This window comes from Magallana gigas, chromosome 7 (genome assembly GCF_963853765.1).
Source record: "Magallana gigas chromosome 7, xbMagGiga1.1, whole genome shotgun sequence".
Classification (NCBI taxonomy): domain Eukaryota; kingdom Metazoa; phylum Mollusca; class Bivalvia; order Ostreida; family Ostreidae; genus Magallana; species Magallana gigas.
This window is the reverse complement of record NC_088859.1, coordinates 46,953,727-46,973,735: the sequence shown is the minus strand read 5'-3', so window position 1 is coordinate 46,973,735 and position 20,009 is coordinate 46,953,727. Positions and strand designations below refer to the sequence as shown.

Here is a 20,009-nt window from a genome sequence, read left to right as displayed (position 1 = left end):
TTTACAAGCACTTAGTTGATAATTTTTGCTTACAATACTATTTAGAAAAATCAATACCAAGGTTGTATAAAAAATGTATTTCCAAAATGAGGTTGTCCTCACATAATTTGCTTATTGAAACAGGTCGACATAAAAATATACCAAGAGACAAAAGATTTTGTAAAACTTGTATAACAGACATTGAAGACGAATATCATTTTATACTTGTATGTCCAATGTACTTAGCATTACGATCAAAGCTCATAAAAAAGTATTACTGGTGTAAACCATCCATGTACAAATTAATACAGTTATTAAGTGTTAACAATATTAAAGAATTGTGTAATTTAGGAAAATTCATTTACAAAGCCCTCACACTCAGAATGGTTTGACTATATCAAGTGTCATTTGCTGATTTCAATTGTTATTACTATCAATATATATATAATATATGTGTTATTTCATTCTCCAAATACAAATTATTCTATAGATTTGTAAGGACTGACCGTCCATTATTATTATTATTTATTCATGTATTGTTCACATTTATACATGTAAGTGCTATAAGACGTATGTCTTTGCAATAAAGAAATTGAATTGAATTGAATTGAATTTCTTATTTCTCGTATTTCTTGCCTTGACTGTAATACCATTAAAAACCGTTGAATCGGTTGGGTACTGTTGTTCAGGTGAGCTATATGGTCTATGGAAATCTCAATCTGATTACAGACTGCCAAGTTAGTGTATTGCCAGTCTTTAAATAATTTGAAATGTGCATCACGCAATTTTTTCTGCGAGACTTCCCTGACGGAAAATACCGATTGGCTCCAAAGAGAGAGCGAGTCTAAACGCAAATACTTATGAGCGTAATTAGTGATTTGACAATTTATTTCACAAGGTATGTATTTTTTCAGATGTTGTATCATCAGCTTAATATCTTGCATTAATGCAATGATATTTCTGGTAGAAATTGAATGTCACAATCTTAATATTTACTTTCTTGATGTTATATGTTGCTAATGAAAAAAATGTGCCACTCCAAAAATACATGTACAGCATACAACAAGCCATTTCTTCATTTTAATTCGTGAAATGGTTTATATCATTAACACTAGAGATGCACGATCCAACAGTAAGCTGTAAATCACATAATGTAATGGTTTTTGAATGTCAATAACTGCATATAGTAAAAGTAAAGAGCAACCCAACTGTCCTACTGTATGAGCTGAATGTGTTGTTGATTCTTTTTTTCTTTTTTTTGGTTTATTACTACTCTCGCATACGACCAATTCTCACCAGGGACCATTTTTTGCCAGTGCAATGTCATTTTATTAACATAGAACATTATATTATACAAAAAATGACGCAACAATACACTGGTGAGAAATAGTACTTGGAGAGAATTGGTTGAACGCCACTGACACCAGTAGACTACTGCTTGGTGTATTTAACTATCTTATACTTCTGTCACTGACTCCATCTGATACCTCTTTTGGAAACTAGGTGCCATATGTAATCAGTTGCTATTATGACATCATTTTTCAGGTGTAAAATATCTTACCGGTAAATAAAAAATTTTTTGGATGTATAATCAATGTGCCAGAGTCTCAAAAAGGAGCTTACATGTTTAATGGGAATAAGCAAGCTTCTTTTATCAGGTCAACTGTAATATAGAAATGTCTGTTTGAAAGAAAATGCATGGGATACAATTATTAATTAAGCTAAATATATGGTACTTTTTGTCTTATGTTTGATTTACTGCTCATTAAAGATTTGGTCAAGAGTCATAACATTTTGGCGCCATCTGCTGAATCTTCATGATTTTTTCTTCATATATTCTCTGTTTAAATATGGTATTGATCAAGAAATTATTTCATGAATAAATTGATTTGACTCTGAATAACTCTTGCTAAAATTACATCTTCTAGAATGTTTCCCAATGCATAAAATATGTTAAGAGAGGTACAGTTTTATTATTACATGTACGGTACCCCCCAAAAAGATGAATTATCAAAGTAAGAGAGGGTATGTCTCAATCACAATCAGTCATTAAAATGTGACAAGTTTTAACTTAGAGCACCGGTAAATTGTTATGGTTTTGCTTTAAATATAATTTTTATCATTCCAACTTATTATTGAGCTCATCGCATGCAGTACAGTCAATAATTTTGGTGAGGGTCTGTGACTGCTTATACATGTACTCGTTAATTAACTGATATAAACAGAATGATAATGAAAACAGTACTTAATATTTTCAAGGAAATTTTACAGATACGTAAAGTATATGTATCAGAGGTGCAGGACACAGAGGTAAAAAAACCAAATGAGATACAAATTACCTCTATGAAAAGACTCTTTTTGATGTGTAGCTGCATAGTGTATAGTATTAGTAATATAAATTGTTGACATTGATGACCTGGGGCTGTTGACCTTTTACCTTAGTGCCCTTATGATTTGTGTTCCCAGTACGTGTGCTGTGGTTATTGACAGTACTCTCACATAACAGCAAAACTGACTCAGCAAATACTGACAAGCTTTTCAATATTTTAGACAGTTGTGACACTTATTATGAATAAAACGAAAAATCAAATTTGTTCATAGAAATGGTAAAAGAAGAATGCCTAATTGAATTTTTTTAAATGTATATTACAAGTATAGAACATACATCCTCAGTACATTAACTTTTCAAAACAAGCGCATCCTTAAACCATGGGAAATTATATAAAAAAAAACTTCACATTTTATTTACTACCTCATATTTATCAGAGTTTGTTTACTAGTTCGTCATTAAAAATGTATCCTCAATTTTGGGAATTTAAATTTGTCATTTTTCCCCCTAGATTACTGTGAGAAATCCTGAAGACTTGTACGCATCCAATAATCCCAGACTTTGGGAAATTTCTGAATGTTGGGACTACGTATACTATCCTGCCGATCACTGAAACAGCCGTAAACACGAAAACCAGACTGGAGACTGCAGGTGAGGCTTATTGGAGATGTGTACCTTTTTTCAAATAGATTTTTGAGAAAAGACTACAGGCTATTAATTTCAAGCACAAGAGTGGTGTGAATTTCGAGATATTTTAAAATCAGTTTATAGAATAAATCATATGATGTACAATTCTTCATGTGACGATAAGTTGAGGAGAAATTGGTTTAGCTGTAATGAGCAGAGGTTCAGTGTCCCCACTCAAGTTTCCAAGACAGAGAGTTTCATCGCTACAGATGGTAGATTGTCCTGTGAGTGATAGAACTGGGTCATCTGCTACTTCTGTTAGATCTGTCTGAGCCCACTTCCTGCAACCTGATTTAATGTGCATTATGCAGTGATGTGTCATTGGTGATGTGCAGTGTGGTACAGTATGCTCCTGTGGGGCCCTGGAGTTGTGTATTGATTTGATTGCTCCTGCATTGTAGGCAGAGGGATCAAGTTATTATGGAGGAGAAAAAAAAAATTATAATGAATAATGGAGAAATCAATGGGTGACATTTGTCAGATTTATTTATACCAGTGTTTGACTTGATGAGACACTAATGATCTCACTTGTTGAGAGTACCGGTATTACTAGTCTGCAGTGTACCGGTATATCTATGGTCCAGAGATGTTATAAGTATCAGAACAAAATTAATCTATCTGTCTTTTATATAGCCACCATATATTGTATTAGCCTTATAAACATGCATCAAGCATCATTGTCCTGATAGATTTTTTAATGCAAGTACAATGTGTGACTGAATTAATTTGTATAAACTGGAAAAAAAATCTGCAATTGATTGATGCAAATAAACAACATGATGGAATGCACACCCAAAAATTCCGAATGCACCAAAACTGAAGGATGGATTTTCCAAGATTGTTTTTACATGTAATGTGCGGTTCAAACAAACAACTCAATAAAGCACACTTTAGAATAAACTGGTTGTGCATAAATGTTATGACAATTTTGTATTGTTTTAATGAACATAGATTGTCATGGTATCAGTTTTAGTGATTAAGTCAAGATTCACACATATCAGTTTTAAAGAGACTTTCCGGGTATCTTTTGATATATACTGCATGGTTCATGGCTCACTTTAAATGTGTCCATTTCAGAAGACTTATATGTGATCTGTCATCACAAGCTTTAAAAAATAGTACCTTGTACTGGTACCAACATACTGTACTGGCTTAGTTTTAGACTTCACTGGACCAGTTTTACAAGATTACCAAAATACAACACTGATGTGTTGGCATACTGTTTAAAAGACCTTTAGCACTGACCTATAGTGTTCAGATTATAATCTTCTATTGTTGTCCGATCTGAAGAATTATTCAGGCAAGCCAACACTAATATTTAGGTGAGCTGGGTTTCATAATGTGCATTTAAATTTGAAGAGAGTTTAATTCACACGTAGTGAAATATTCAGATATCTTAAGGAATCGTTTGAACCTCATTAAAGATAAAACTTCAACAAAATTGTTCCCTGTTTCAGGCAGACATTTTATCAAGTTTAATGGGCTTCTTATGAAGTGTTTGGAGAGACTTTGTAATCTGTGTTGATCTAAGTGGTGGAGGCGTATGTGTCCTTCACTGATGTAAATAAACACCAGGGCCACTGCCCAGATGATAGTTTTAACATCCTAACATCCACACACCATATAAACTTCAGTCTATAGCCATTACAGCTTGTTTTTGGAATTATTTTGCTCTCCTCTCTACTGGAAAAATCTGGGAGTTCTCCATCTTATCGACCAGGTAACATTCTTTTTCATTCATAGATCGGTGGGTTTGATGTAAAAGGCATCTGCATCCAAATGTTATGTTTGTTTATTATTTATTTTTGTGGTTTATCGTTTGGGCCCCAGGAGAGAGAGAGAGTTGCAGGAAATTGTAGTCATGTTTTTGATGGAATTCGGTGAGGGAAAATGGTGCAATAGACAGCTGCAAAGATAAAATTTCTATTCTCTCTGAATTCTCTGTTTTTCTCTGAGCTTCGTGTTGTCATAATTTTGGCATTCACAGATGTTTAGAGGATTTGTAAATAAATGTACACGTGCGAGGGGGTGGGAGTAGTCTAGAGTCAGAACAAAAACATCTTTGTATTACAAACCGTGCTACTTAAATTTTTTTTTTGGCAGAATGAATTATAAGGTTAAGTTTTTTGTTTAAAAGTTGCATTTTTGAATGGATGTAAAGATAGCTATAAATAGGTCAGTATACACTGTGTATATTATGTGTAGTTGTGAGAGTAGATAACCTTGACTTAACAGGAAGTTGACCGAGTAGGAGTCATTAAATTTAGAAATGAAAAAAAAAAATGTGAAATGGAATATTAATGAGACAGCTATATGACATTTACATTGTAATGGTTTTGTCATTATCATAGCCACATGACAGTTCTTTTCTTCTGCTGACATTAATGTGAAGGGAGATCAGGACTACAGGTGAAGATGATGGATTGTCCCTCTTTCTGTGTGTGGGCCGTCAGTGGTAGGGTCCTACTGATGTACAGGACATGTGTGTATTCAGGGGGCACCTGTTGATGGACTGTATGCTATTGTTTACAGGATGCAGTACCAGTAAAGAGTGAGGCAGGAACGAGATGAGAGTAAATGTAAAGGAAGGATCTGGGAACCACTTCTATTCCACGCCAGCCTCTGAGACAACAGTAAGTGGAGCATCTCCCATACACCATCACAACTTTCACACTTCACCAGGCTATCAATCATATGTGTACAAACCGTGATAATCTAATTCAGTTCTATTTAAACATTTCATTAAAAAAAAGTTGTCACTTCATTATTTTAAGGGGTACTAGCAGAGTATCATTGTATCCCTGACAATTATGGGGGAAAATATGTTGGGAAAATCTCTTAAACTACACTGCTCTTGTATAGTTGGTAATTTCATGCAAGATATTTGAAGGATTGCTATTATCAGTTGACTAGTGGGTGGGTATACAGGGTGGAGTGTTTATAATATTTCCTTGTACATGTCTCTATATATCCTTTTAAATTATTTAGTTTAAGAAAGTTGATCACTATATTAAAGTACAGAGACTTATCCCACATGCTTAAAGGTATGGTAACCATTCCAAATATTTGGGTGATCAGCACATTGTGTAATCACTAAGTTACTGTTAGTGTACAGACCACTTCAGAAAGACATTCACTTAATAGTTATGGGTGAAGAAATCATTATGGGGAAATCTTGTAGTTGTCAAGCTAGAGAGAGCCAGCTTTCTCTGTTATTTATCAGATCTGTCTAGAAATGCCATGAAAGTGAAAAGTACCTGTTTCTTCTTGAAATATTTTGTGCACTTGAGGTTTTTTTTCGATTAATGTCAAGTTGAAGTGTGTTTCTGTCTGTGGCATGAATACAATAAAATACCAGCAATTTGTTCCATCCTTGTCTGAACTACTTCACAGGGGGCTGTATATATGTAGTGTTTGTATCACTGAGAGACAAGAGGAGATAATGTCAAAGAACAAGACTGCTATGACTTGGTGAGAACCATTCCGTAGATACTTAATCATTCATAGAGGATGATTGTCCTTTATCAAGACTACTCCGTCTTTCTCTCTGTAGATTGTTCACTTTATGGCAGCAGAGTGGTTTATATCTGATGGTACGTGAAGTTTGAACAAACTGCAGTATGAAAATTTGATGGGTGCACCAATCCTATTGTCAAGGCCACAAAACTCTTTAGGGAAAAAAGTGGACTAAAACAGAATTTATTTTAATTTTAATTTTGTTTTATTTACTCAAAAAATTGTGCCCTTTTCTCCTTGAAACACAGGGAAATAGAGTGGAGAATCTGGAGGAGGAGGACTGTGACATTGACCTTGTTAAGATACAAAGATATATATAAAAGTTGGTTATCTTAAAACCATGGCTAAAATTAGACCTATACTGGAGTGATAGTAAATCTTGGGCAGGATCTGTTTATTATTAGATGTGACAATGAACACATTGGATGGAACAATCTCAGAAGTATTAAAAGGTGTTTTCTATTTCAGTCAAAGACAGTGAATTCTAAAATGTCTTCAGTGGACAAGATGAAGAAGCTACTGAGTCCAGGCACTCGCAAAAAAGGGTTGGGGAACAGAACATTTGGGGTGCCTCTAGAAGAGCTCATGTCCCGAGCAGCCTCATCAGCCAGTGTGCCCTACGTAGTCAGTAAAATATGCGAACATATACGTGACAAAGGTAAGTGCTGGAATACTGGGAAATATGTGGAGGATTGTTATGTAATTATACTAGTGCAAATAGTCCTGCAGTCACTGAAGTGGCTGTGTGAGAGCGACGGAGTGGCTCGTTCCACTGGTGTTGTAGTAGAGCAGATGTAGTATATTTATAACCAGGACTAACTGAATAGCTCTGTAGTACATTCAAGTACACAGAAATAAATCACCTCTCATTCATAATCACTCCCAGGAAAATACTCTGTTGACATGTATATAAGGTACATCGTACTTTTAAACTACCTTTATTTTTTAATAAGGTTTATAGTGCAATAAAAAATATTTTAAATTCTATGGCCCTACATAAATTCCTAGATCAATTCAGAAATTCATTATTTATTGTAATTGAATGCTTTTATTCTTCAAATTAAAGTTATCAATGTAAGGTTTATGACTTTCATGAATTATTTTTTGTGAAGGATTTGAAACAGAGGGAATTTTCCGAATTAACGGCAGCACAAGAATAGTAGAGAAGTATCGCACAAGTTTTGACATGCGTGGAGACGCGGACTTGAATGAAGAAGAAGACCTAATGGCAGTAGCTAGCCTGCTGAAGCTGTTTCTAAGGGAAATACCAGAGTCATTGATTCCAGAGAATAAAACTCAGAGGTTCATAGCAGTCCAGGAAGGTATGAAGATGTATACACACCTACATATTTCTTTCCCCTTGATTTATAAATCTCTATCTATGGAAAACGTGCATATTGATTTAATTTGTAAGAGTTGCGCTTTACTATCTTTCAAGTAATAATCAGGATTAAGTTTGTGGGTTTTGAATATGTGACTATGATTCAGAATCATCAGCATTATTTGAGTTTGTTTTGTATTCAGTTTGACTCAATATAGTGAGGCAGGGGACTGTGTATTGGCTTTATATTTTTTAATAAGTTCTACCAATTAATATCTTTTAGTCTGAATGTTTGATGTTTCATTTTTTGCTCTCTGAATTCTGTTAGTATTGGAAATCTCTCAGCAGCATTCTGGCATATCTTAGCCTTCTACATGTATGTAGTTGGCTACTAGTTGCTTCAGATATGATATTATTTATCAAAAGGAATAAATCTTTTGTACTGGTACTCAAAAAATGTCTCAGGGCCTGGCTAAAGCCAGCTCTTACTTACTTACTTACTGAATCCTACAAATAAGTGAATTAGTTTGGGCTGGCTTAATAAGAGAATGTACCATTATTAAAAATTGACCTTTTGACCTTTTACAGAATATCAGAACAACCCTGCTGGATGTATTTCTGGTCTGAGGTTGGAGCTGCAGGGTCTGGGGGAGGTTCACTATAACCTCCTAAGGTATCTGATCCGATTCCTTGTGGTGGTGGCCCAGTACGAACGCACCAACAAAATGAGCCCCATGTCACTGGCCATTGTGTTTGGACCAAACTTATTTAGGTATTGACAACTTTTCTGTTGATTACATGTGTTATATTATCATGCAATGTGTCTCAGCTTACCAAACTTATTTAGGTATTGACAACTTTTCTGTTGATTACATGTGTTATATTATCATGCAATGTGTCTCAGCTGAAAAAAGAGAGAACCATATTTTTTTATGGAGTTTGATTTTCAGTGAGGGCTTTTTTTGGAAAGAAAGATTTGATATTTATTTTGTTGTGCATTCTCAAAGTACCGGTATCTTATTGTGATACATTCATTGAGATATGAATGTATCTATTTCTTTAACTTGTAATTAGGATTGATACACTGTTATTAGTGAGGTCATTTCTTCCAGATGTGGCCAGGGAGTCATAGGATTGAAGGACCAGGGGAAAATCAATCAAATTGTGTACAAGTTTATCACCAATTACGATGCTCTGTTCAAGGAGGAGAATGAAATCTCACCATCTGATGAATGGGTAAATAGTGAAACGCTCATAAGATCTATCACTCAGGTTACATCAACCATTTAAAAGTTAGATATGATACATTTACTCTATATTCTGGAATAAGCATGCTGAAAAAAATTGACTTGCAAAACTTTGAATAATGAACTATGTTCAGGAAAAACAATCAATGTATAATTCTTATAAATACACTTAAGTGTCTATAGTATGATTAGCCAAACTGTTGTCAAAGCATTAACAGAGTAATTAGTTATCTATATATAATGTAAAGCTAATTCAAATGTATAAAAAAATATACAGCAAAACTCGTTTATAACGAATTTCAAGGGACCATAGAAAAAACTTCGTTATAGCCGTAATTCGCTATGCGTTTATAACGAATTCGTAAAAAATATTATAGCGAATTCGTTATAAAATAATTAAGGGTTTTTCCGGCTAACAGTTTTCTAAACTATCGTAAGTTATAAAATTAGTATTACTGTGATTTACAAAAAAAGTTAATATAACCATTTCATTTCAATTTTAAAAAAAAATTCTGTATACTATTTGAATTTGAGTATTTTATATATGCATCTTAAAATTGCATGTTTCTTCAATGAAATTTGAAATGGAAAAAATTCGTAATAAAAATGATGAAATACGTTAAAATTTTGCCAGCGGGGGTCTTAAAATTACTTCGTTATAGCCGTAAATTCGTTATAGCCGTGTTCGTTATATACATCAATTTTCTATAGGTTTACATAAGAAATTTGCCGGGACATGAATAATGATTCGTTATAGCCGTAAATTCGCTATATCCGTGTTCGTTATATTCGAGTTTTGCTGTATATATATTTTTCATGTTTTTATTGGGAATTTTTTTTTGCAAGGTGGGGGGCAGAATTTTTTATAGTATGGTCATTTGTTTAGGTCAAACAAAAGCAAAAGGCCCCACCCAGACCACCCCCTCCTAAACTCCTTGTAGAGGAGCACAGACCTGTTCCAAAACCTAGAAGTATGGTAAGGCTCACTCAAAACAAATTAATGTTAAAAACTGAATGAAAAAAAAAATTGGCTGATCTTTATTTTTACATTGTAGTTCATGAAATTGAAATCCTGTTTTTATAATTGTCATGTTTGTGTGTAGGTGAGAACAGACCCGTATGACAGCTCCTCGTACCAGGACATAGAGGACTACAGTGAGGGATCATCCAGTAACACCCAGGGACGGAGTCACAGCCCCCGCGGTAGTGACGATGAAATCGCTGGCAGGGCCTCACCTTTTGTACTCGACAGGTAAGAGTTAATAGCAATGCCATGCTTAAAGCTGTTTAAAAATTTTTTTTTAACATTGCATCAGATAAAGTAATTAACATTTTAGTGCTTTCATACAAATTGTGTTAGCAAAAACAGAAAATTCTATTAAGATCTTAAACCACAAACAGCCTGCCAAGTTCTTGTTTATCTTGAATATGCATTCTTGGTCCTGCTGATATCCTCTTTGTTAAACACAAGTTGTTTGTAGTATAATAAACTTGAAAGTGCAGACAACAGCTGATTCCTTTCTGTTACAGTGATGGAGGCTTCAGCATGATAGAATCCCCATTGCCGTCAGCAAGAACGTCAGAGTAAGGCAAAATATGCAACTGTGTACAAGAACTGCTAAGTGCTGACATAAATTGGGCTGCACAAAGTGAAAAATCTTATTAACAAAATCTATATTAAGCGGAAACTATATAATTTTACCATTGCAACTTTCACTTTACCTCCCTGTAACATTTGATGGTTATATAAGAATGTTTAAACAAGTGCTGATTTTGATGTGGGGTCACTGTCTTACAGGATGGTAGAGAATGTGATAGCCCGCTCTATAAAGGAGCACCTGTTCGGGGATGATGTCAGTATGTGTGAGACTTTTATCGAAGAGGAAGAAGACAGGTAAGGACACATTTGATAAATTGATATCAAATAATTTGATACATTGGATAAATAAAGGATATTATTATTACATTTGAGCAAATCAATAGGAATTATAAACCTTGTTTTATTGTGTTTGACATAAAGCTACATTTGAAATTTTGATTCTTTTTTAGTTTTAAATTATTTTTTAAAATTGGTAATTTATAATTTAGTAAAGAGAATTTGGAGAATGCGATTCCAGTGAAAGATCGTATTAAACAATTTGAATCAAATCCACACACCTCTGAAATACTTAGATCCTCCAAGACTGTGAAGCAGACACAACCAAAGGCTGAACTCATGGACACGTCACCAACACAGGTAAACTGTGAAAGCATTTTCATATCTACAGTTTATATACATGTACATGGGTCTTTATTTTAGCTGTGTTTTTTTGTTAAAGATTTCTGGTAGTGTATTTAATGTTCATTTATAAAGTTGTCAATGTTCAAATATGCGTTGAATATTAAGTTTAGTTTAAATAGAATCTTTTAATCAATAATATTGCATGTACATGTAGATGATGTGTCTGGGAGTTTATATGATTAAGTCTTGTATTGCAGCAACAGCAGAGGATGAATGGATTCACTCATAAATCAGTCTCACATAGGTAAGTAGGTTTATCTTCTGACTAGTGTAATATGCTAATACGTGTACTTCTAATTCAGTAGATTTTTAAAGTAATCACATCTTCTTAAGTCATATTCATTCTCTACACAGTTCAAAAGAAAATGATGTTCATCAAGATGAAGATTTTGAGAGTGTGAAGAGAGACTCTGGAACCCTATCATCAGTGAGTTCAAGACACCTGAAAGCATCAAAGGTTTTCATGATTCATTCATATAAAATTTTACATTTATATTTGACTTACCCATTTTCTTTAGCTTCAGTTCAAGAGACCTGCAGGTCCTAGAAATCGTCGATCTCCAAGCAGACGGTCACGCAGTAACTCGTTAGAAGACAAGGAGGAGATTGAACTGGACACTCAGTCTAGAAACGACAATGCTTCACATGAGTTGGAGACCTCAACACTCACAGACACAAAACCCAGCAGAGAGAGGGAGCCAGTCCCAAAACCACGCGTAGCTTTCCTGGAACTCACAAACCACACGGAGAACAAGAGTTCTCCTGATGCCTCACCCAGCAATGCCAGGAAACCGTTCATTCCCCCGCTAGACCTGTCTACACTCCATGAACACATTGATAGTTCAGGTGAGGGGAATGATAGCAATATTTTACTGTGCCGAGGGTTACTTCTGACATCCCTATAGCGGTACTGCAGAATTATGTTTTTACATAGAAATCGATACCTATCACTTTGTCAAGATCTATCACTTACTATTTTACATGACAATTGAATATTAACACTCTTTTTGATTATTTATTATTAGAATAATCTATCCATATTACACTTTAAAGGTTTCAAAATAGTAATTTAAAAAGCCTATCCATGATTTAGACCTTGGTGATTCCACAGCAATTACTTCATTTTGAATTGAAATCTCTGAATAGCAAGTTGAAAAGAAAGAATCGTGGTATAAGTGTTTTTTGTTTGATTGTTTCAGATCCTATCCCTGCTGATAAAGGACAGTCTGTCTCCTACCAGTTAGCCAAGTCCCAGATCAACGGAGGGGACACCCCTGATGTGGTCATCTCTCCACGCAGCAACAAACTCATCAAAAGGAAATCCAAGTAAGCACAGTGAAGTCTGGAGGGGATGATCTATTGATAGTTTTTGTGGTGTTTTGCTGCCAGATGTAAATGAATTGGAATTTTGCCTGAATACATACATGTACTTTAAGAATACATGTCCATGTTAAATCTAACTATCCCCTTTCACTCTAAAGTTCAATTTTCTAAATAGACAGTATTTCCTTTCTTTCAAAATATTTCATAGATACCTGTATTCAATTAATGTTTAGATTAGTATGACCTTATTACTAAAATCTCCTGGTATAGGAATATTGCAGAACTCTGATTTATTGTGTAGCTGTTCTAAGGTACTTGTAGTTGTTCTTTAGAAATTGTCATTGTGACGATTTGTTCCTCCTTTCCAGTCAGGAGGATCTGGAAGCCCCTCTATCCCCCAGTGCCTATCAGCACAGCCCCCCATCCAGGTGATTACTATGATACACCCTGTAGCTGCCCACTAACCCTCTATAACTAGTTCACTACTGATAATTGCCACTCTCTGTAGCTAACTCTCTAGATCTGACACCTGTTCAGCTAAGTAGTTGCCTGCAAGCGCTCGCCAAATATACATTCCCTATCTCTATGACACAAATTTGGTTGGCACTTTGGAGCATCTGCTCTGCTGAACAGGCCTCTGGTTTAGTACTGGTGGTCCTGTCACTGTTACTAGTGATTACTGTGACTCTCTGTGGCTGACCACTAACTCTCTGGTGCACTTTTTGGGTTTGCGTAATACTGTCTCTTTCCTGTCACCTTTTCTCTTTATTTCTTTTTAACCACACATAGTCCTTTCTTTCTCTTAGATGCTGATCTCTTTGGATAACAAAGCGTAACATGTTTTCTCTGATTTCAAAATCTGTGTTGGATATTTCTGTTTTGAAGATATATATGTGTATCACTTTGTACATGTATGTAGAGTGTCTGCCTTGAAAAATAAAATCACTGTCCACATTCGAGTACATCTTACAGAAAACTATTATACACTTTTTTAATTTGCACTTTAGTGGCTGCTCTTGAGTGGAGGCACATAAATTATAGTTTGTTGTTTTGTTTTAGTTAATAAGCATTCATTTTGAGATGGTTTAATTACGGTAAATCTAATCCCATTAGATGCTTTCTCAATTTCTCACGTGAACTAAAACCAGATAAAATTGAGGTTACCGTGTATTTATTTTTTAAAGAAAATTTGAGAACATGTCTATTACAATGATAAATCAGTATAATGGTTAATTAGTAAATTAAAGACTTGGGATAAACAACTGATGAATACTGAATAACTTCATTGTTTCATTCATTCATTCATGTTTATTAGTGTTGTCATGACGTTTGATGTCCTTTTCAGTGTGCCAATGAATACTGATGTTGCACCATCACCTGTTAACCAAGATCATTATAAACACAGGTACCTTAACTTGTTATAAGCACTCTTGAAAGCTAGATCATTGAAACATGGGAAAATATATATTGTTAATGGGCTCTAATTTTGTTCCAATAAAACACAGATCTATGTTATTTTACTTCTAAATCAACATCATCACTGTTTGCTGCTAACAACCAAACCAAGATAACACATATTGCTACCATAGGTAAATATTTATGGTGACTTTATTTAGAAAATTTTAGAGTAAATCAACTTTTCGCTTTTGTACTTTTTCTGTAGCTCAGCAAACTTAGAAAATGACATCACAACCAAAATAAAACAACAAAGCAAGAAATTACATGGTAAGATTGTAGAAGTAACATAAAGTTAAAAATTATTTAAGAACCATGATATGTAAATTCTGTCAAATTGTGCAGAGCATGGATATCATCACCAAAATTATTTATGATTGATACCATTGTTTCAAGAACTTAAACTTTGGTTTTAGAAGGATTTTTTCTAATAGGGATATATTTTTTTTTCGGTAGGACATAGAAACTACCTTGATATAAATTTCATTTTTAGCTTTAAAGAAAAAGGTGAAGCATTTTGAAGAAAACTTTGAAAAAGAAAATGGATACAAGGTATGTTGATTTAAAATCTTTTAAATAATTCATTACTTTTCTTACAAATCACAGCCCATTTTTCATTTACCAACCTCTTTTTCCAGCCATCTCTTGCTGACAAAGCCAGCAAGCCAACTGTGAAAAAGTGGATGAATGACATTTCCAAAGCAAAACGAGAAATTAAGAGTAAGCATATTATTTCTATATGCATGTAAAACTTTGATATGTCTTTTCAGGTTTAATCATAAAAAAAACATGTACCAATGCATGCATTTTCATTTTAGGATTGAAAGAGGAGGCAGAGATTGGGAACCGAAGTCGCCATGGCAGTGGAGCCTCTTCCAGCGGAGAGCGACTAGAACCTCCCGATATTCCGCCATCCATGGAGCAAACACTGAACATCATCTTATTGAAGCTGGGAGACAAGAGACGAGATGCCAAACGGCCTGAAGATGTGGATGTAAGGACAACACTTATCTCAGGTTGATATTAGACAGAGGAATGGCTATAATGGAATCAATTCTTTATCGAATTGGCTCTTGTTTTTCAGATGATGAATAGTGACCAGATTTTAGACGAAAAGTTAGCAGTTCAGAAAGCTCTGCTTCACTTCGAAAATCTTCATGGAAGACCAGTAAGTTAAAGGGGAGAAATACAATGGAAAAAATGTTTTTAAATGTTTCTTAATAATGAATTTTTATAATACTATAGATAAAAATTTGTATAATTGTATGTGTATTTCCATTGTTTGTCTTTAGAAAACAAGAGAAGAAAAAGATTTGATGAGACCTTTGTATGACAGATATAGAAAAATCAAGCGACTTTTGTCAAAACCAAACTCCGTGAGTATTCAAGAATCACTCATACCTTGCTTAGTTTTTTTCTACAGGTTAATTATACATCTGCATATGCTTAAATCTTAATGGGTTTTTTTAGCCAAGAGAAAAGAAGGAGCTTCAAACAGTGCCTGAAGATCGACCAATAGAATTTGAAGGAGGTTTTCCTAACCCCTATGTAAGTCAGATACCTTAACAAAAGATGTGAATGAATAAAAGCAAAATCAGAATTATGATGCTTTGCACCAACTGTAAATATGAAATTGGGACTAATGAAGGCTTGTTACACAATTCAGAGGCCATCAGTGCGAATCCCCACCGCCCACTATGATGATTTTGATGAGGTTCCCATGAGTACTGGACTTGGAACACTGGGGACCATGGACTTTGCCGTCACTAGGGACTTCTCTGTCCTTCGTGACACAGTGAGACCCGAGTCTAAGGAGGTGACTAGGAAGGAGCATTCTCCCAAAGTCAAGAGGAAACTGAGCCTGCCTGAAGAGGAGGAGGAGGAGGAGGAGGAGAGCCCCCAGAACCAGGAACCAAACCTCCATGAAATGTCCATGTATGTGTCATCTTTTGTTAATGAAGACAGGAAATTATCAAAATATTTTTGGTTGCAGTTATTTGTAACTGAATTTAGAATTTCAGACTTTGATGCTTTCAAGTGTTCATGTTCTACTTGTGTTCCAAAAATACAATGAACATGTATGTTGACATTTCAGTGTTATTCATTTTCTGACTTTTACTGTTACTAGCATAAATTTTTGGGACTTTATAATTCATATTACATTGTCTTCCATAATTTAATTTCAAATGTTTTTTCATTATATTATTTTACAGATCTGAGCTTCAAGATGAATTATTAAAGTCAAAAGGAGAAAAGAAAAGAATACGCAGGACTTTGAGAAACTTTGAAGAAGATTTTTTTCAGAAAAATGGAAGGTAAATGATTATTTTATATTATATTATTTTAAATCAAAACATGTACATGTATCAGTATTTTATGGTTTGAGCGAGCTTTTCTTATCAAATTTTGTTTAAAGTCTATACTCATTGTTTTTATCATATCCATCTTCCAAAGTAACTGTACTTACTGGTACTCATTTTTATCTCTCTCTCTCTCTGGGACCATCTTGGTTAAATGGCTTTCAATGTAATATTTTGAACTGAAATTAAATTTTCTTATGGACCACTGCAGCAAAAAAACTAATATTTTCTGGAAAGGTTCATCAAAAACTCTTGTACCGGTAATTTATATTCGGGTTTGCTCATACCCTAGCCCTCAGGGACAATAATGTGACCTCTGGAGAGGTACATGTACAAAATTCAACATAAGAATATACATATGAGGGGAAGTCTAAAACTGTCATCTTATTAAGAAAAACTATAATGTAATTTTGATAATACTCTATAGGCATTTTTAAAGTGTATGGATACAAGACAACGTATAAAAAGTATAGCTTAAGCTATGTTATTGTTGTTCATTTTTATATTTGTAATGAGTTCACCATGGCTTTATTTTGCAGGAAGGTACAGAGGGATGACAGAGAACCATTACAGACAGAATACACATGTTACAAGGTAACAATCCCACCTCCAAAACAATTACACATTATCAAACTCTGCACAAAGGCAGTAGTTTCCAAAACCTCTTTATGTTCTGAAATCTAGTGCACAGTTTACAAGGTGTTCTAATATACAAACTGAAATTTTGTTATGTAATCAAATCCTAAGATAATAAACTTTACTTCTATTACATACAGCACAAATTTCAAGATACTGACTCTCTTCAGTTTTTTAAAAAGACATTTATGAATCTGCTCCTACATCTTTGTATATTCTTTTTTTTTCAGCAAGTGAAAGCGAAGTTAAAGCTTTTAGAGGCATTACTTTCAAAATTACAAACCACGGATGAAGTTTGACCCCTGTGCTTCTTGAGACCCCTGTGTTCAAAGACCAAGTTGTAAATGGGAGTGAGGCAGTCTGGAGGATTATCAGGGAGAGCTGTATCTAGTCAGACACCGCTGTGACAAGGAAAGGAGGATGTGTCCAGGTGCCAAGGAGATCAGCCTGTGTTGTGATGAATTGTATGAAATGGACACAAAGAGTGTGAAAGCTTCGTCAGACATGTTGTTGCCTTGACATCTTTGTATCTTATTACCTGTTCAGTCCCTGATTTGACTTGTTTATATTGAAGTGCATTTATGTGCTCATCATTTGTATATTGTTGAATATTTTAGCCACTAGCTTTACATGCAGTACCGTCCTTTTGTGAAAGTCACTATCTTACATGTTAGTTTTCTTACTTGTATACTAGTGATGCTATTATTGTAGGGTAACAACCGATTAACCCATTGAATTTTTTGTTTCATTGTTGAGTACTCTAGTCCTTTGTTCCAGATATTCTGTACTTAGTTGTTGTAACATGTGACATGTAAAAAGAAAATGTCAAAACTGTTACTTGACAGTTTTATGTAATAAATCCGCACAATCATACATTTCAAAGTGTCCAGGAACAAAGAATTGCTCTTTTGATAAATATTTTTATAAACTGTAAAATTTCCCCCAAGTTTTTACATGGAAAAAAAGGGATATGGTGTGAGGTTGATATGCTCTTCTATGAAGTTGATATGTACATGTATTTATAGATGATTTAAAAGAAAAAGATTCATCTCATCTTTTAATTTATTTTCTTTAAGAGGAGTTAGAAACAGTCATTGATAGAATAGAATTTGCATGCTTTCAATAACATTACCTAGGATTTCTATTTTAAGTTACTCAAGTCAATACATGTATTTCAAAATATATGTTAGCATCTGATATAAAACAAGTCAATTTATTTTATTGAATAGCACAGTAAAGTGATATAAATGGTTTAAATAGCATCATTGGGAGAAGGAGAGACAGTATAGTATCATACATCTTTACTTCATGTTAGAAATTAACATTCCATTCTTTGAGTGTGTCTCCATGACTTTAACTTAGTGAAGGTCATTTGAAGATTTTGTACAGGACCGTGCCCCAAGTTATGGAGCCGTTCTTTTAAGTGATAAAACAAATGGCATTGTGAATTTGTACTTGTGTTTCAGTTTATATCAACTATTATTGTGTGACTGGATGAGAGATTTTAGGTGTATGATTGTGTTACAGACTTAAGGTTTTGGTTCCCTGTGAGCTTATGTGCCAAGCTGCTTTTTATGTGTGTTTTCATATTCTGAATTACATTATTTGTTATGAAAAGGCAATACAATTATATAAGCATTTTAAATGCTTCCAAGCCCCCCCCCCCCACATAAATATTTATTTTTTGATTTAAGTGCTGTGTAAGATCTGATTGTAGACGTTGCAACGTTGTAAATCAAGAAAAAAAAAATTTTACAGTGCCACAAGTATGAAGTAAATACTTTTCATATGGGAACATAGAGATATTTTATAGATATTTTTAGAAGCTTATTAGATAGAACAAATTGCTATTTGTCATCCACTTATATATGAGCTCACAATTGATGTGAAACATTCCGGGATAGTTGGTTTTCATTATCTTTATTTGTCAGTGCTGTTGTTTCTGAGACTGAAAAGACAGTTCTGTGTCTCTGATCCAATTGTTGTGAATATTGTACAGATCTGTAACATTTTCCTTTTGTTAAAGTTGTTACATATATTATTACTACAAAATTAAAACTATTTTAAGCTTTATGTGTTTTATTCTCTTTTTTGTCACATTGATTTTTCATCTCAAGCTGGATACTTTTTCGGTGTTGATAAACACAAAACAGGTACTTCTGTAAACTTGATCACTAAAATAGCATGTGAGGTTTCTCTTGAGACTTTTAAGTGGCATTTTTAGTCACTTGGGCTCTGGATTCGCGATGGAATGGACGACGCAGACTGTCATGGACGGATGTCATGGCAACAATTCTGCATCTCTCTAGCTTCTTATAGAATATATATCATAATCTATGTTTTTTTAACTGGCTCTAAAGCTACATGGTCAATAAAACACAGTTACGTGTATCGTGATTCATATTCCTGACCTTAGACTTTTGGACATCAAAATAGGGGATTCCTCAGGGAGTAATGGTTTTATGTGATCAATTGCAATTGCTCATTTTTGTGGACTTTTGTTGACAAAAAAGTTCTCTTGAAGATTCTTCAGAAAATTAAACAAGCATTGAAAAATAATTTCAACACGATCACTGAGAAAAGGTGTAGAATGGCTTAAAAATCTAGTTCAAAAAAGCTGTAGATGTACTTTAGCACAAAAAGTTCAGGTGGTCCCCTACACCAGTTCAGTGTAAGAGGGTTTTGCTGCATGCATTTGTTACAATGTTTAAAAAATCTTGATCTCAAGAACTACAATGCTACAATTTGTGTTATTACTGTGCAAGCATCGTAAAAGTAGATTATAAATTGTTAAAATCGTTACACCATCCCCATCCACACTAGAATTGAGGACCCAAGAGGGGTTCAAAGTTTAACATAGAAATATATAGGGGAA

At 34.2% G+C, this 20,009-nt stretch overlaps 1 protein-coding gene across 5 annotated transcripts; it reads left to right on the top strand.

Moving 5' to 3' along the window:
* Nucleotides 1–743: 743 nt before the first annotated feature.
* On the top strand, nucleotides 744–19,205 carry LOC105323288 (protein FAM13A). 5 transcript variants are annotated; one of them, XM_034455199.2, is made up of 29 exons: nucleotides 744–877; nucleotides 2,820–2,959; nucleotides 5,528–5,628; nucleotides 6,980–7,169; nucleotides 7,624–7,833; nucleotides 8,421–8,604; nucleotides 8,945–9,068; nucleotides 9,966–10,055; nucleotides 10,183–10,331; nucleotides 10,610–10,663; nucleotides 10,878–10,973; nucleotides 11,252–11,315; nucleotides 11,558–11,604; nucleotides 11,715–11,787; nucleotides 11,879–12,206; nucleotides 12,560–12,686; nucleotides 13,052–13,111; nucleotides 14,029–14,088; nucleotides 14,347–14,408; nucleotides 14,632–14,690; nucleotides 14,777–14,858; nucleotides 14,957–15,132; nucleotides 15,223–15,306; nucleotides 15,431–15,514; nucleotides 15,609–15,686; nucleotides 15,805–16,073; nucleotides 16,352–16,453; nucleotides 17,038–17,092; nucleotides 17,365–19,205. In XM_034455199.2, the coding sequence occupies exons 3-29, from the start codon at nucleotides 5,563–5,565 to the stop codon at nucleotides 17,431–17,433; spliced, it is 3,042 nt and encodes a 1,013-aa protein (XP_034311090.2). In that variant the 5' UTR covers nucleotides 744–877; nucleotides 2,820–2,959; nucleotides 5,528–5,562; the 3' UTR covers nucleotides 17,434–19,205. The 5 variants fall into 5 exon arrangements, with proteins under 5 accessions (XP_034311090.2, XP_034311083.2, XP_034311089.2 ...); XM_034455192.2 differs by having other exon boundaries at nucleotides 11,168–11,315; XM_034455198.2 differs by lacking the exon at nucleotides 13,052–13,111 and having other exon boundaries at nucleotides 11,168–11,315.
* The last annotated feature ends 804 nt before the right edge of the window (nucleotides 19,206–20,009 follow it).

What these genes read in the sequence shown, in the direction of transcription:
- LOC105323288 (XM_034455192.2), top strand. Translation starts at nt 5,563, where the DNA reads ATGAGAGTAAATGTAAAGGAAGGATCTGGGAACCACTTCTATTCCACG. An exon ending in ACTCTGGAACCCTATCATCA is followed by an intron (nt 11,788 to 11,878) that starts GTGAGTTCAAGA and finishes CATTTTCTTTAG; the next exon opens with CTTCAGTTCAAGAGACCTGC. An exon ending in GAGGTTTTCCTAACCCCTAT is followed by an intron (nt 15,687 to 15,804) that starts GTAAGTCAGATA and finishes TACACAATTCAG; the next exon opens with AGGCCATCAGTGCGAATCCC.